Source organism: Pristiophorus japonicus, chromosome 3 (assembly GCF_044704955.1).
Source record: "Pristiophorus japonicus isolate sPriJap1 chromosome 3, sPriJap1.hap1, whole genome shotgun sequence".
NCBI lineage: Eukaryota > Metazoa > Chordata > Chondrichthyes > Pristiophoridae > Pristiophorus > Pristiophorus japonicus.
The window spans coordinates 149,539,662-149,554,874 of NC_091979.1; the positions used below are offsets into that span (position 1 = coordinate 149,539,662).

At 49.5% G+C, this 15,213-nt stretch overlaps 1 protein-coding gene across 1 annotated transcript; it reads left to right on the forward strand.

Annotated features, from left to right (window-relative positions):
- Window positions 1-14,517: 14,517 nt before the first annotated feature.
- On the forward strand, window positions 14,518-14,829 carry LOC139258982 (uncharacterized). Its single transcript, XM_070874827.1, has one exon. It carries the CDS (start codon window positions 14,518-14,520, stop codon window positions 14,827-14,829), a length of 312 nt encoding a protein of 103 aa, XP_070730928.1.
- The last annotated feature ends 384 nt before the right edge of the window (window positions 14,830-15,213 follow it).

Below are 15,213 nucleotides of genomic sequence, written 5' to 3' on the forward strand. Positions count from 1 at the left end.
GTCCTAAATTGTCCTAACACGATTTGCCCGCTATACATAATGGCTGAAGAAAGTTTATTTTCTCTCTGTCTCCCTGTAATTATGTTCTTGCAAAGTTGACATTTCCACATTTTTATCTGGACATATCTAGTCACCGTCATTTTTCGCCAGCTTCTGAACCGCTCACATTGAAGATGCTAGAAATCGGGGAGCTGCGACCAGCTCGTTACAGGGAGAGAGAGAGAGAGAGAGAGAGAGAAAATAACCTTTCTTGGGGCTTTATACCAAACATTATATTACATCAGAGGTCTCCATTTATTCAATACAATTCTTTCCTCATAGCGGCAAAACTAATGAAGGCTGGAGGAACTGAAATTGGAAAGATGCTTGCAAATAAAGAGCGATTCGTAACCGCTCATATAAGGTCAGAAGGGAAAGCTGACCTCCTGAAAACCACCCCTTACCTAATGGCGATCCAGATGGGACACTGGTACAAGGGACGTGATAAGAGAGAGACTGGTTTCAGGAAGAGAAGCAAAATGGAAGAGGGGATTTCCTCGTATGTGTTTAAGGGGGTAAATGTGGCTAAGGAGTGGGTGCTTGATCTATTGTATGCTGAGCATCCAGAAGGTGCAACAGCTCAATGGACCAAGAGCAAGGACCATAAAAGGTCGATAGAGAAGGCCATTTGACAAGTTTGCTTTCAGCGACAGATCCGGCTTCTAGATGAGGAGAATGAGAAATTAAAGGGAGTATTGAGGCTGGCAGAAGAGAGGTCCAGTGCAAGGGCCACAGTCGGGGAAAGGCTGTGGACAGAGGTGGGACAGTTAAAGGAAAGTAGAGAGCTCACTAATGAAAGGCACAAAACCCAATTGGACCTTTTACAGTGTCAGATTATTGAAGCCAAGAATAACGAACTGGCGTTGCAGGAAGAGAATTCCTGCCTCTTCAAGCATGTTAAAGAGTACGGGGAGAGGGTGAGAGACATTCAGGTAGCCTATAAGGTAGCCAGTACCAGGGAATTTGAGGCAGGAGACCACCTCCCCTGCCAGCAGCAGATCCAAAGCTTGAACCTTGCTCTATCTCAGGCTAAAGGCATGGTGTGCCTGATAAACCCGGGTTTAACCCAGGAACACCTGATTGGGCAAGGAGAAACCCCATAGTCACCGCCTGCAGCTCCCGGGAATGGCCCGGGGCAGCAGGGGTGTCAGCTACAGTGCGGGGCAGGCAAGGATTGCGAACTACCAACACCGGCAGCCCCGAGTTTTAACTCGGCTTGGCAGCAGGGGGAAGAGGGCGAGCCAATACAAGAAGGGCCGGAACCAGGGCCAATGCACCCGTTCCGGCAGCAGAAGTTTGGCCCGCCAGACGCCAATGGGGCAGCAGGACCCCTAGAAAGCAACTTCATAGTCCCCCACGACACCCAAAAACTGAGGGCTATGATAGGCCACCTAAGTAAGCTCACCCAACAGGGGGATCCCTCGGTACACTTCCTGGAAGTGGAACATCCAGGGGATATTAACGGGTGCGATGATTCGGAGCAGGCTAAGCTGTTGCTCTTCTCGCTAGACACCAAGCTATGCCATTCCCTCTCTGCAGACAGCAGAAAGGGGCGAAACACGTACGCTACGGTTAAGTAGGAGGTTCTGGAGGCCATGGGTATGAACGACGGGAGTCCTTTCTCCCGAGTGGAGAAAACAGTGCAGCTCTATGGGGAGACTCCACAGGCTTTCGCCGACAGGTTGTGGCCGGTCTACGAAAGGGCCTGTAGTGGGGTTCTTGACCGGGCCCACCTGAACCCTAATGAGCTGGCTCACTGGCTCCGCAGCCTGGTGGCAAACAGCTTACCTGGAGTAAAGGCAAAAGCCGAGGTCTGGTTTGATCCAAGAGATCCCAGAACCACCGAGGAGACAGTGGTCAGACAGTTGACCCTGGCTTACCGGAACGGTAGAGGGACAGAGGAGCCCTCCTCTAAAGGGAGGGTCCATGAGATTAAACCCAGCCAAGGCAAGAGAGAGTGGCATCAGGAAGGTGGGAACCCTCCTCACAAAGGGGGCGAGTGTTTTGGGTGTGGGAAAAGTGGGCACTGGGGGAAGGACTTTAGGAATCCGTGGAAAGAGACTAAGGGAAAGGCCACTCCAACCCCAGCCTGTAAGGCCGGGGCAGGAACACCCGACTCATATGAGACACGCATAGCCGCCCTACAGACACTTATAAACGGACAGGGAGCAGTAGCTACTGCAACCGGTACCGTAGCTGGTATGGTAAAACCCTCTGCTCCAACCCACCCAGATACATGACTAGAGCCAGCGCAGCCTGTGTAACTGTGTTCCCTAGAGTACGATGCCTGGAAGAGACCGTGCGTTACGATGGAGGTGGAGAAAGTGAAAGGGACATACCTGCTAGATACTGGTGCTTCCAGCACCCTTGTATATGCAGATAACCCAGCTACCTCACTTCTATCGAACGGGGTCCCGTACAATCTCGTGGGGTTCACAGGCAATGAGCAAACTGGTTAGTTTTCCATTCCACTCACCATTCAGTTAGGGACACTCAAAACCAAATGGAACTGTGTCTTGATGAAATGGGAGCAGAAGGGAAAAGGGATCCTGGAAGCTGATTTTATCATTGGCCACCAGATCCTAGTGGATCTCAGGAACCACTGTCTATGGGGAGCCATAGTGACTGACAGGGAAGGTGAGGTGGCGGTGATTCCAGAAAAAGTGGCCAAGGAAACATTGTGTACCGTGAAGCCAAAGGAGGGTTACGACTTGGAATTACTGGTCAGTAACACTCCAGTGGAGTACCAGGCATATGTACGGGCACACCTTGCAGCATTCGCCACCCACAAACATGACTGTGGCAGGGTAACAGGGGTGGAAGTTAGTATAGAAGGGGACCCCATGACCCAGCCACAAAAGCAATATAACTTCCCCAGGGAGGCAGAGGCAGACCTGACAACGGTGCTGGGATCACTGGTAGAGCAAGAGGTGTTAAGACCGATAGCTACCCATGTGAACTCTCCACTGTGACCGGTTAAGAAACCGGACAACTCATGGAGGGCCACCTGGACTATTGAGTACTAAATAAGAATATCCCTGCCTGTGCACCCACGGTAGCAGCAGTAGCGGACCTCATAGGGAGTATTCCAGCATCCACGACCACTTTCACGGTGCTGGACATTTCAAATGGGTTCTGGTCCATTCCTTTAAAACGGGAGGACCAGTACAAGTTCGCCTTTACCTTCAAGGGCCAACAATACACGTGGAACTGTCTTCCCGAGGGCTTCCACAACAGCCCCAGCATTTTTCACCAATGCATGGCGAACTGTTTAAGGGGCTTTATGTTGGTGCAGTATGTGGATGACCTGCTCCTGTTCACCGATCAGGGAGAGGAGCATGGCCCATTGCTGGCTGAGCTGCTGGAGCTGCTAAAAGAAGGGTTTAAAGTAAGCCCCAAGAAGGCACAGATCGGCCAGAAGGAAGTCAAATTCCTGGGGCTGACTGTGCGCGTTGGGGAAAGGGCCACAGACAAGGCTAGAAGGGAGGCAGTACAGGAGTTACCAGCCCCCAACACAGTGACAGAGGTAAGATCCTTTCTAGGACTCACCGGGTACTGCAGAGACTTTATTGAGGATTATGCAGCCACCGCAGCCCCTCTGCTCAGGCTCCTACACAAGAGTGTAGAGTGGGACTGGGATGACGGTTGCGAGGCAGCATTTAATCAGCTCAAGAAGGACTTGCAGACCGCGCCAGCCTTAGGAGCGATAGATGTAGGAAAGGAGTTTTTCCTGGAGGTGGCAGCCAGCGGGGACAGTTTGAGCTCAGTGCTGCTTTAAGAGCGGCACGGCCAGCTGAGACCGGTGGTTTACTCCTCCAGGATCCTCACAGATGTAGAGAAGGGGTACTCCAACTGTAAGAGACACCTCCTAGCCACACATTGGACAGTGAAAAGATCCTTTATCTTCACGGGAGGGTCTCCTCTAACACTCCTAACCACCACACACCTACTCAGATGCTCCTAGATGAGAGGATTAAGGACGGGACGGTGAGCAGTGCCCGCATTGCTCGCTGGACCCTGCTCCTCTCCCAGATGGACCTCAGAGTAGAAGGCCCCCGCGAGCCAAGGTTCGCAGCCAACCTAATCTACCCAGGGAAAGCCCACAGGTGCTCCATAGAATGGGTATGGGAAGTGAACATTGGCCTTCGGGCGGGGTTACACCCTACAGGCCGGGACATCTACATGGACGGGTCCAGCACGGTATCTGCTGGCGAACGACTCACTGGGTGCGGAGTCTATGACCCAAGAGCAGGTATTGCCCTGGCAATCAAGCTCCCCAGGGCCATGAGCGCCCAGCATGCAGAACTCTCCACCGTAATGTACGTGGTGACCCACCCCGAGGAATTCCCTACCCCGTACACGATTTGCTCGGACAGTATGTTCACCTGTAATTCGTGTATGGAGTACCTGGCTATCTGGTCCCGTCGCGGATACACGTCCGCTGACGGGAGACCCCTGGCAATCAAGCCCCTGCTGGAGAAAATCATGACAGCAGTGGGGGAAGAGGGAAAGGTCTACATACATAAGGCCCATTCAAAAACCGAACCCCTTGCAGAGGGAAACCAACAGGCTGACAAACTGGCCAAAGAAGGTGCCCGCACGGGAAAGTTCTGGAACCCCTATGACACCAGCCGCATAGCAGCGGTCAAGAATAAGAACAAGGCAGCAGAGAGTACAGGGATAACTTTGGCCCCGGACTTAAAAACTGTTCAGGCACAGGACCCAGTCCTGAAAGCTGTCCTGAATGCGCTAGCTAGAGGAGAGAGAGTAGAAGGTCCGTACGGCACAGCAGCCATTACCGTTAAGGAAGGCATGCTGTTTAAAGAGGGACAATGGGTCATGCCACAGCAGCACCAGAGGGAATTCCTAAAACTGGCCCATGAGGGTCCAGGAGCGGGACACCCCGGGCCTGAGACCACCTGGCAACGGGTGGAACAGGCAGGATGGTGGCCGGGACTCAGGGAGGACATCCGCGAGTTCTGTGCGAACTGCCTGGTGTGTGCTGCGAACACCCCGACCCCCAGAAAAGGAAGGTGTCCCTCGGACGTCAGGAGGGTAGAGGGACCATGGCAGTCAATCCAAATTGACTACATCGGGCCCCTACCCATCACCCAGGGAGGCTACAAATACTGCCTAGTCCTGGTGGACGTGTTCTCAAAATGGGTTGAAGCCTTCCCCTGCCGAACAGCCACCGCACTAGGGACAGCTAAGATTCTAGTGAGGGAAATGTTCTCTCGGTGGGGACTCCCACAGTATGTGGAGTCGGACCAGGGGAGCCATTTCACCGGGCCGGTATTGCAGGCAACCCTTAAGGTGCTCGGCATTGAGGGGAAATGGCACGTTGCCCACAACCCACAGTCATCGGGTATTGTGGAGCGTTTAAACCACACCATTAAAGAAAGGCTGCGGAAGGAAATGGGAGACTCGCCCCAAAAGTGGGTGGGGGTCTTACCATTGGTCCTAATGGGGATCCGAGCCAGCCAGTCAAAGAGCACGGGGTATTCCCCATACGAGCTCATGACTGGCCGGATCATGCGGACCCCCACCCATGTCCTAGCCCCGGTGCTCACAGAAGGTCAGCTCAGAGAGGTGAACCGGGACTGGTTTGCCAGAAACTTGTTTGAACACCTCAGACAGATTCACTGGCAGGCTGCTAGTAACATGGGCAGACAGCATCAGAGTAACCAATTGCTGCTGGAACCCAGCACTCACCATGAATGGGAGATAGGGGACCAGGTCATGGTGAGGAACTATGCTCGGGTAGGGGTTTTTGAAGCATTATATATGGGGCCATACAGCATTGTGGACAAGGCAAGCCCGATGGTCTATGCCATGAAGCTGCCCCGCCGTACTAAGTGGTTCCACATCAACCAGTGCAAGCTGTGCAACTCAGGGTCAGCCAACCACAGAGGGCAGCCAGGATGGGTGAACCGTCCTCAGGACAGGGACCCTCTGTTGGCCACCCCCGATGGTGGAGGACCCACAGGGAATGTGGCAGGCTCAGAAACCGTGCCCATAGGGGCGGTGAATTGTAGTACTGGAGGGGCTATCCCACCCATCGTTTGGGATTCGGACGCACCCCCAGTAACCCAAGCCCTGAGAAGTGGTCACCAGCATCTGAGCCTCAGCGATTCTACCCTTGGAGAAGGGCAGCCCAACAGGGAAGGCCAAAGGTCAGAAGTACAGAGGCCGCTCAGAGTAGGGACCCCCAGCCAGCCGCACCCAGCTGTGAGGGTCTCACAGGAGCAGCAACAACGAGCTGTCCCAGAGACAAGGCTCATCGGCTGCGGGGAAACCCTAGCATCCAGGCAGCTATCAGGCCGCACAAGGCATGGGCCTGACAGGGATTAACCAGGCCACCCGAAGATGGGTGGCGATTGTACATAGCTCTAATTTTTAGTTTAAGGCAGCTGACTGCACCATCTTACATTTTAAGTTTAGTTTAGAATTAAGATTAATGTTGCAGTAATGTTTAGGTGATTGTGTTGAGTTTGTCTTGTGTGTCAGCCAGCCTGAGAGCAGTTCTCAAGGACAGGATCCAGACATTACCGGGTGATGGACAAACTTCAGGAGAACAATTGATGTTGTTTAATTTTAATCTATGCTTTTTCCTTCTGTAATGTGGTTGTACGTTGCCTACATGCTGGTGAATATAATGTAATTGAAATGGAATGTAACTGTGCTGAAATGCAATTGTAGTGATGGAACTCCCTCCAAGCTGGGAGGATGTAAATGTAAAAAGTTTGTACCGGTAAAGGGAAAAGTGTGTAGCTATGGTGATGTTGCATAAGTGTAATGCATTTTTTGGGTATTAGTTTAGTTAATTTATGGGGAAGATTATCTCTTGGGAGTCAGGAACTTTGCTCACCTGGCAGATGATACCATAAGTCGTATGGTATCACAGGGGAGAATGTAGAATTTACCAATATTTCGCAAAGATTCCTGGTACCTTTCCCCTGCAGAGGAGAAGAATCCCTTTCTAGACTTTTAAAATGAGTTTAAAGGGGCAGACGACGCCTGGAGGGGATAAAAGGGGATGCATTCATGGAGACCTCCCACCCCTCAGTGTTTGGACTCATAGGAAAGGGAATTTAATTTGGAACTCGATGAACATTTTGCTCTCCTAGGAAACACTCTGAGGAAGATACCTAAGAGCTTACAAGTTCAACATCTTTAAAGGAGCATTTTGGAACAGACTGCCAGAACAGGGGGGTGGGACTTCACTCAGTTTGGACATTGGAGCTAATCAAATTGTCTGGGAACTGTTCACCCTCGAAACTTGCCCCTAGAAAACATTAGCATTTAAACAATCGACCATGGAAGAAACAGTATCACCCCACCCAGAGGATCCAAATGTCACATACATATTCCAACACCTTTTCAACAGGCATAGAAATATCTGGCTCAGGCCAGACTAGCAAAATGGACAAGAGCTCATCAACTTCGAAAAGCCTATTAACGGCAGATTAAAATCACTTAATCAAGTTTCAGTTAGCTGGGCTACACAATCGAAACAAAGAGCTGGGCCAGATTTGGTGGGAGTTAAGGAAGCCTTTTTTGGGGTATATCTATTCCCAGTTTTACAAGGAAAGATACACAGACACAGGACACAGACTCGGACACAGACACCGACACAAGCAGCAGGAGCTGGGGAGTGAAGAAATGAAATAGTGAAGGAAACGACTAGAACTCATCAAGAACTGACCGAGCACGAGGCCCACGAAACGGAAGGTTGTCAGCAACCAAATTGACAACCACTCTACAATCTACTTCTGAACGACCCAATGGGTGAGAAATTACCAAAAGGGACTAACTAAAACTATTCCCAACAAAAGAAAGTGGCTACTTACCCCATACATCCAAAACGCAACTTATCACATCATCGGACGCAACCCAACTGAAGACTACGCAGTCCGAAATCCTTTCCTCCGTCCAGGGTACAGCTCGCCTAGTAGGCCAAGTGCAGCGAACCCCGAAACCGCGATTCACCGGCAACTGTCAAAAGGGATTGGTGAGCATAGCCCCTGAATCCCCCCCCAGAGCTATAACTTAGTTAGTTAGGTGAATTGGGAGGGGGGAGGCTGGGATAACTTGTGTAAATGTATCTGCATTCTCCTCTTTACCCCATTTAGACTTTAAACTGTATTCTTTTCCCCACAGGCTGTAATTTGACACTTTATTCAATGTGTTGTACCCCTCAGGCTGTATTGATATTACTATGCTGTGTGTGTTATTAAAGGTGCACCTTTTACTTCCTTTTAAACACAATAAAGCCATACCTGCTTCCTACCTTGAAATCGATTGTCTGTCCAAGTCTGTCCAAGTCTCTTCTTAATTCCAGTGTCTAGAACCAAGGGTGTGGGAGCGATTCGGAACTGCTCATATAAGGTCAGAAGGGAAAGCTGACCCCCTGAAAACCACCCTTTACACTGGTGGCTAGACATGGTATTTACAGGTTTACATACATAACAGTTACCCTCTACATTGTTCCCCCTTTATGATCTCCCTGAACCACATAGATCTTAAGTTGATTTTACACAACAGAAGAGCAGCAGACTGTAAATGTTCACCCACTGTGAGCAAGTCCAGAGATTCTCAAAATGGCTGGCATCATCGGCCCACTAAACTGTGAATCTGCGATTCTGCCTTTAGGAGAAGGGAGCTGGCTTTAGTAATCTTGACCTATGGAGCCGGCTCATGTGTTGCCATTTTTGATGTTCTAACATAAAAACAGAGGTAAGTACAGTCCCCACTGTCCTAACACGTCCTAAATTGTCCTAACACGATTTGCCCGCTATACATAATGGCCGAAGAAAATTTATTTTCTTCTGTCTCCCTGTAATTATGTTCTTGCAAAGTTGACATTTCCACATTTTTATCTGGACATATCTAGTCACCGTCATTTTTCGCCAGCTTCTGAACCGCTCACATTGAAGATGCTAGAAATCGGGGAGCTGCGACCAGCTCGTTACAGGGAGAGAGAGAGAGAGAGAGAGAGAGAAAATAACCTTTCTTGGGGCTTTATACCAAACATTATATTACATCAGAGGTCTCCATTTATTCAATACAATTCTTTCCACATAGCGGCAAAACTAATGAAGGCTGGAGGAACAGAAATTGGAAAGACGCTTGCAAATAAAAAGCCACATATGCATGGAGCGGATTTTCGGCTCCTCTCCGCTTTGTTTTTTGCCCTAGAGTGACAGCAATGGCAGCGGTGAGGTCTTTTGGTCAGGCGGTCAGCCTCCAGTGCCCCGTAGCGATCCTCGGGTCCAGTTTTGTGGCAGTGTGGAGCAGCACTGCACGGATGAGCTGCGCCGGTGTGCAACGCCTCTGGTTTCGACACCGGCGCAAGTTTTGACTCTTGCCCGACCCGTACGCCCCAAAGTGTGCCCCACAGTGAACACCTGGGAAATCAGGCAGTCCAACGATACCAATAGTGGAGAGGTAAGTAATGGGCTCCTGTGTGATTGTTTTTTATTTTTATTTTTTTTACGATTTGTGTTGTGGTGGCGTGGGCAATATTTTGGGAATTGTTTGTGTGGCTTTTTTTAAACTTTCTTTCCCCCCCCCGGAGTTTCTCGGAGCACCCCAGCCCGGCTCTTTAGCTCGGGAGTTTCCCATGCTCGCACCCAAGAGAGATGTACAACGTCTCCCTTCGCACTGTGCCCCTGACTCAGGACCCAGCTGCCCAATGTTACTTACTGAGGCGCAAACTTTTCCCGGGCGCTAACTTTACCGCCCCGCCGCCATTACCGCCCCAAAAACATCAAAGTCTTAAATCCAGCCAATGGTCTTTTCACCGCCAATGACTGGCCGTGTGAAAGCTGTGGGAGCGTGAATTGGGCAAGAAGATCAGAGTGTAACATTTGCAATACTCTAATCAATGCCAAACTAGAAGAAAGGACTGCATGTGGAGGTGGCTTTAATGATGCATGCATTAGTGAGTAAGCACAGCTGTTTCTCCCTGAAATAAACAGTACACCTGAGACAATATAACAGGCAACCTTGAAATTGACGTTAATGCAATTGGATAATGGTTATTGTTTTGTTGGCTGATATAAGTGACTGCCCATTTTAAACATGCACATTTTAAGTGGTGGGGATTGTAGTTTGTAGTCAATACTTTTTCATGTAATTCTCATATGCAAAACAATTTGTTTTTTAATTTACAATTGGGAAAAAAGCACTTAGAGTTGTGCCAAGCAATTTCGGACAACTTACTTAAAATACATGTAGAATTCTGCATGGTGCACTTAAGTGTGCAGAAAGGACAGACTTCAAAGTCAGTGATTGTCACTCCTGTACCACTTGGTTCACTGGCTAGTTTATTGAAGTGGGATCATTTTATCCCTCATCTCTAACCTAGTGATGCTGTAGTCCGGCTGTCCTTCAGCAAGCTTACATACGGCTCTTTCAATGGCCATATTGTACTGTACAGAATCTACAACAGTCATTTTGCCAAATCAATTTGCAATCCCCGCCAGGGCAGCCCAAAATTGGAAACATTGTTTTGGGAGGCCAAAGCTCTACTCTATTATATTTCTGCCGCATGAATGTATATTGACGTAGACCCCTTCTATTGGGGTTTGACAGTTCTGCAGAGGTGTCTTCACTAATATTTGCATTATGTAACCCATGTCTCCCTGCAGCCAGCCTTGCCTTTTGCCTATCCCCTTTGAATAATTGTGGAGCCATTGATATCTTCAGGATATATCAGCAATATTCAAAGCAAGAGCATTGATTTGCATACTTTTTGTTGGTGGCTATCTACCATCCAAACATGAGGGCAGCGCACCTGGGAAGTCGAGGACCAGGATATTAGGGCTGGGCCTCACTTACTTAAATGTTTCTGGAGCTCCACCCGAACAGGTCAGGTCGACTCCTTCGACGGCAGGAGGGAATGGAAATTTGATGACAGGGGGCCATGGCCGGAGACCAAAGGGAAATGTCCCCAGCAGTCTGTGGGGAAGGGAGGATTCTAGCCATGATCAGGGAGAGAGGGGGGCTCTGGTCACAATAGGGGGGATTCCAGGGCAAGGGAGCTGAAACATATGTTTTCACACTTACCTGCTGGGCCTCTTCTAACCCATGTTTTGACTCCCAGAAGGTCTGACAGGTCCTCTATCAGATCTATCAGGTACTATCCCCCTCTCCCTCAAATCTACTGTCTTCATCCCCCTCCTCAAAAAATAACCCTTGACCCCCTCTGTCCTTGAAAACTACTGCCCCATCTCCAACGTCCCTTTCCTCTCCAGAGTCCTTGAACGTATTGTCGCCTCCCAAATCCGTACCAATCTTTCCCGCAACTCCATGTTTGAATACCTCCAATCTGGTTTCCGCCCCTGCCACAGTACCGAAACGGCTTTCATCAAAGTCACAAATGACATCCTTTGTGACTGTGACAAAGGCATCTATCCCTCCTCATCCTTCTTGACTTGTCTGCAGCCTTTGACATGGTTGACCATTCCATCCTTCTCCAACGCCTCTCCACCGCCATCTAGCTGGGTGAGACTGCAGTCAACTGGTTTGATTTTTATCTATTTAATCATAGTCAGAGCATCGCCTGCAACAGCTTCTCTTCCCGCTACTGTATCATTACCTCTGATGTCCCCCAAGGAACTATCTTTGGCCCCCTCCTATTTCTCATCTACATGTTGTCCCTTGGCGACATCATCTGAAAACACAGTGTCAGTTTCCCCATGTACGCTGGTGACATCCAGCTCTACCTCACTACCACTTCTCTCGACCCCTCCACGGTCTCTAAATTGTCAGACTCATCCAGTTCTAGATAAGCAGAAAATGTCTCCAATTAAATATTGGGAAGACCAAAACCATTGTTTTCGGTCCCCACCACAAACTCCGTTCCTTAGCCAATGACTCCAACCCTCTCCCCAATATCTGTCTGAACCACACTGTTCCCAACTTTGATGTCATATTTGACCCTGAAATGAGTTTTCGACCACATATCCACAGTATAACTGAGACTGCCTATTTCCACCTCAGTAACATCGCCTGTCTCCGCCCTTGCCTCAGCTCATCCTCATCCATGCCATTGTTACCTCTAGACTTAACTATTCCAACGTACTCCTGGCTGGCCTCTTCTGTCCTAACTCGCACCAAGTCCCGTTCATGCATCACCCCTGTGCTCACTGACCGACATTGGCTCCTGGTTAAGTAATGACTCGGTTTCAAAATTCTCAAGCTTGTTTTCAAATCCCTTCATGGCCTCACCCCTCCCTATCTCTGTAATCTCCTTCAGCCCCACAACCCCCTGAGATATCTGTGTTTCTCTAATTCTGCCCTCTTGAACATCCCTGATTATAATTGCTCAACGATTGGTGGCCGTGCCTTCTGTTGCCTAGGCCCCAAGCTCTGAAACTCCCTGCCTAAACCTTTCCACCTCTCTACCTTTCTTTCCTCTTTAAGACGCTCCTTAAAACCTACTTCTTTGACCATGCTTTTGGTGTCAATTTTCTTTTTGTTTCATAATACTTCTGTACTCCTGTGAAGCTCCTTGAGATATTTTACTACAATAAAGGTGCTATATAAATACAAGTTGTTGTTGTTGTTGTTGTCTGGCCTGACGAGGAAGCTGTCACCTCCCTCCTCTCCCCACTCAGGCCTTGAACTAAAATTGCAGATTGAGTCCTGAAGACATTAATGGACCAGATCTGCATATTTAAGGAAGGACCCCGTTGCATTGCTGTGAGCAAGGTTGCTAAATCACCAGCACTGCCTTGGAGTCTCTAGGATTTGAAGATTAATCTCTAGTACACTGTCGCAAGCAACCCATGGGAAGAATCATAGGGACATTTAAAAATTGTGTTTTTTAAATTTTCTTTGCAAACTATCAGACACGGGGAAAGAATAGGCTGTTTGACTGACAGTTACACATCATCCAATTGACCTTCATAGCTAGGGGATTTGACTATAGAAGCAGGGAGGTCTTAATGCAGTTGTACAAGTCCATGGTGAGGCCTCACCTGGAATATTGTGTTCAGTTTTGGTCTCCAAATCTGAGGAAGGACGTTCTTGCTATTGAGGGAGTGCAGCAAAGGTTCATCAGACTGATTACCTGGATGGCGGGACTGACATATGAGGAGAGACTGGATCGACTGGGCCTGTATTCATTAGAGTTTAGAAGAATGAGAGGGGATCTCATAGAAACATATAAAATTCTGACGGGACTGGACAGGTTAGATGCAGGAAGAATGTTTCCGATGTTGGGGAAGTCCAGAAGCAGGGGTCACAGTCTAAGAATAAGAGGTAAGCCATTTAGGGCCGAGATGAGGAGAAACTTCTTCACTCGGAGAGTTGTTAACCTGTGGAATCTCTACCGCAGAGAGTTGTTGAGGCCAGTTCATTAGATATATTCAAGAGGGAGTTAGATATGGCCCTTATGGCTAAAGCGATCAAGGGGTATGGAGAGAAAGCAGGAAAGGGGTACTGAGGTGAATGATCAGCCATGATCTTATTGAATGGTGGTGCAGGCTCGAAGAGCCGAATGGCCTACTCCTGCACTTATTTTCTATGTTTCTATATTTTTATGTAATGAAGAATCTGTTTGCTTTCCGATTGGTGTGGGAAGGCAGTGCATGGCATGTATGGGCGTGGGTGGAAGCAGGAGGCCATGCACTGACACATGCAGGAATATGACCAACCACAGTTGGCAACCCTACCTGCAGGTGTCCTGCTTGCCTGCTCAAAAGAAAAGGTTAATGTTGCAACATGGCAGGAAGACAGTGGGATCAGAGGGAGTAAGTGTCTGGGCTCATTTTAACTGTCCCCCCAATTGGTTTCGACAGGGCGGGGGTTAAAATTGGGGTCACATAGCTTGTTTTGTGTGCAGACAAATAGTTTATTTGGACTCAATAATTTCTGGGAGGCAGGAAAGTCATTGATAATAAGTCTGATAATAAAGAAAGTATGCAATAACAGTAGTGTCATCCATAACAGGCTTTCCCCACTACAATTGACATTGTGCACTAATGTGTGATTGCTGATTTAAAGTGAGTTCAAAATAATCTGAACTAGCAAGAATTAAATACTAAATTAAATACAAAACAAAAAAGGCCTGCTGTTTGATAAAGTTCTTCCCAATTAAATGCTTTGCAAATGCCAATGTACCACACAGATATATCGGGCCCAAGTTTCCGCTCTCTGGGAAAACAGCGTATCTCGATAAGGTGCGTTGACTTTCTGAAAGAAAAAGGGCGCCGAAAACTTACCTTGTGATTCTCCGGTCTCCTCAGGACGTCTTCATGCTCGGCGTGAACAGTGCTGGGACCTCTGCACATGCCACTAGAGTGTGCGTGCATGTGCAGTAGCTTCAGGCCCCTCCCACGCAGCCTCGGGGGAGGGGCCTGAAGCACGTTGCCCTTAGCCCTGACGGAATGGGCTCCCAGGGCAGCAAAGATCGGACTCGGGCTTTCCTCTTGTTCAACTTTATAGTGAACTCCGGTTCCTGCTTTGAATATGTCTGGGCGAGATAAAGGTGGCAAAGATCTGGGCCAAGGTGGTGCGAAGCGTCACCGTAAAGTTCTCCGAGACAATATTCAGGGGATTACCAAACCTGCCATCCATCACCTGGCTTGTCGAGGGGGTGTGAGACGCATCTCGGGACTCATCTACGAGGAAACTCGCGGAGTCCTGAAGGTTTTCTTGGAGAACATCATCAGGGACTCTGTTACCTACACCGAACATGCCAAACGCGAGACAGTCACTGCCATGGATGTGGTTTATGCACTGAAGCGCCAAGGACGAACTCTGTATGGGTTCGGTGGTTGAAGGAACGGGATAAGAAAAATCTCAGCTTCAACTCCCGTTCCCCTCCCTCCCTCCCGTTCAGGTCCCGCTCCGGCTTCCCCCCCTCCCCCCAACCCCTCCGTTCAGGTCCCGCTCCGGCTTCCCCCACTCCCCCCAACCCCTCCGTTCAGATCCCACTCCGGCTCCCCCCACCTCCCTCCCTCCCGTTCAGGTCCCGCTCTAGCTCCTCACCCCCACTCCCGTTCAGGTCTTGCTCTGGCTCCCCCCACCGCACTCCCATTGTATGCCGCTCTGGCTTCAGCCCCCCACCTCCCGTTCAGGTCCCGCTCTGGCTCCGCCCCGCCCTCCCTCCCGTTCAGGTCCCGCTCTGGCTCCGCCCCGCCCTCCCTCCCGTTCAGGTCCCGC

Bases quoted from the DNA above. Each gene is read 5' to 3' on its own strand.
- LOC139258982 (XM_070874827.1), top strand. From the start codon at position 14,518: ATGTCTGGGCGAGATAAAGGTGGCAAAGATCTGGGCCAAGGTGGTGCG.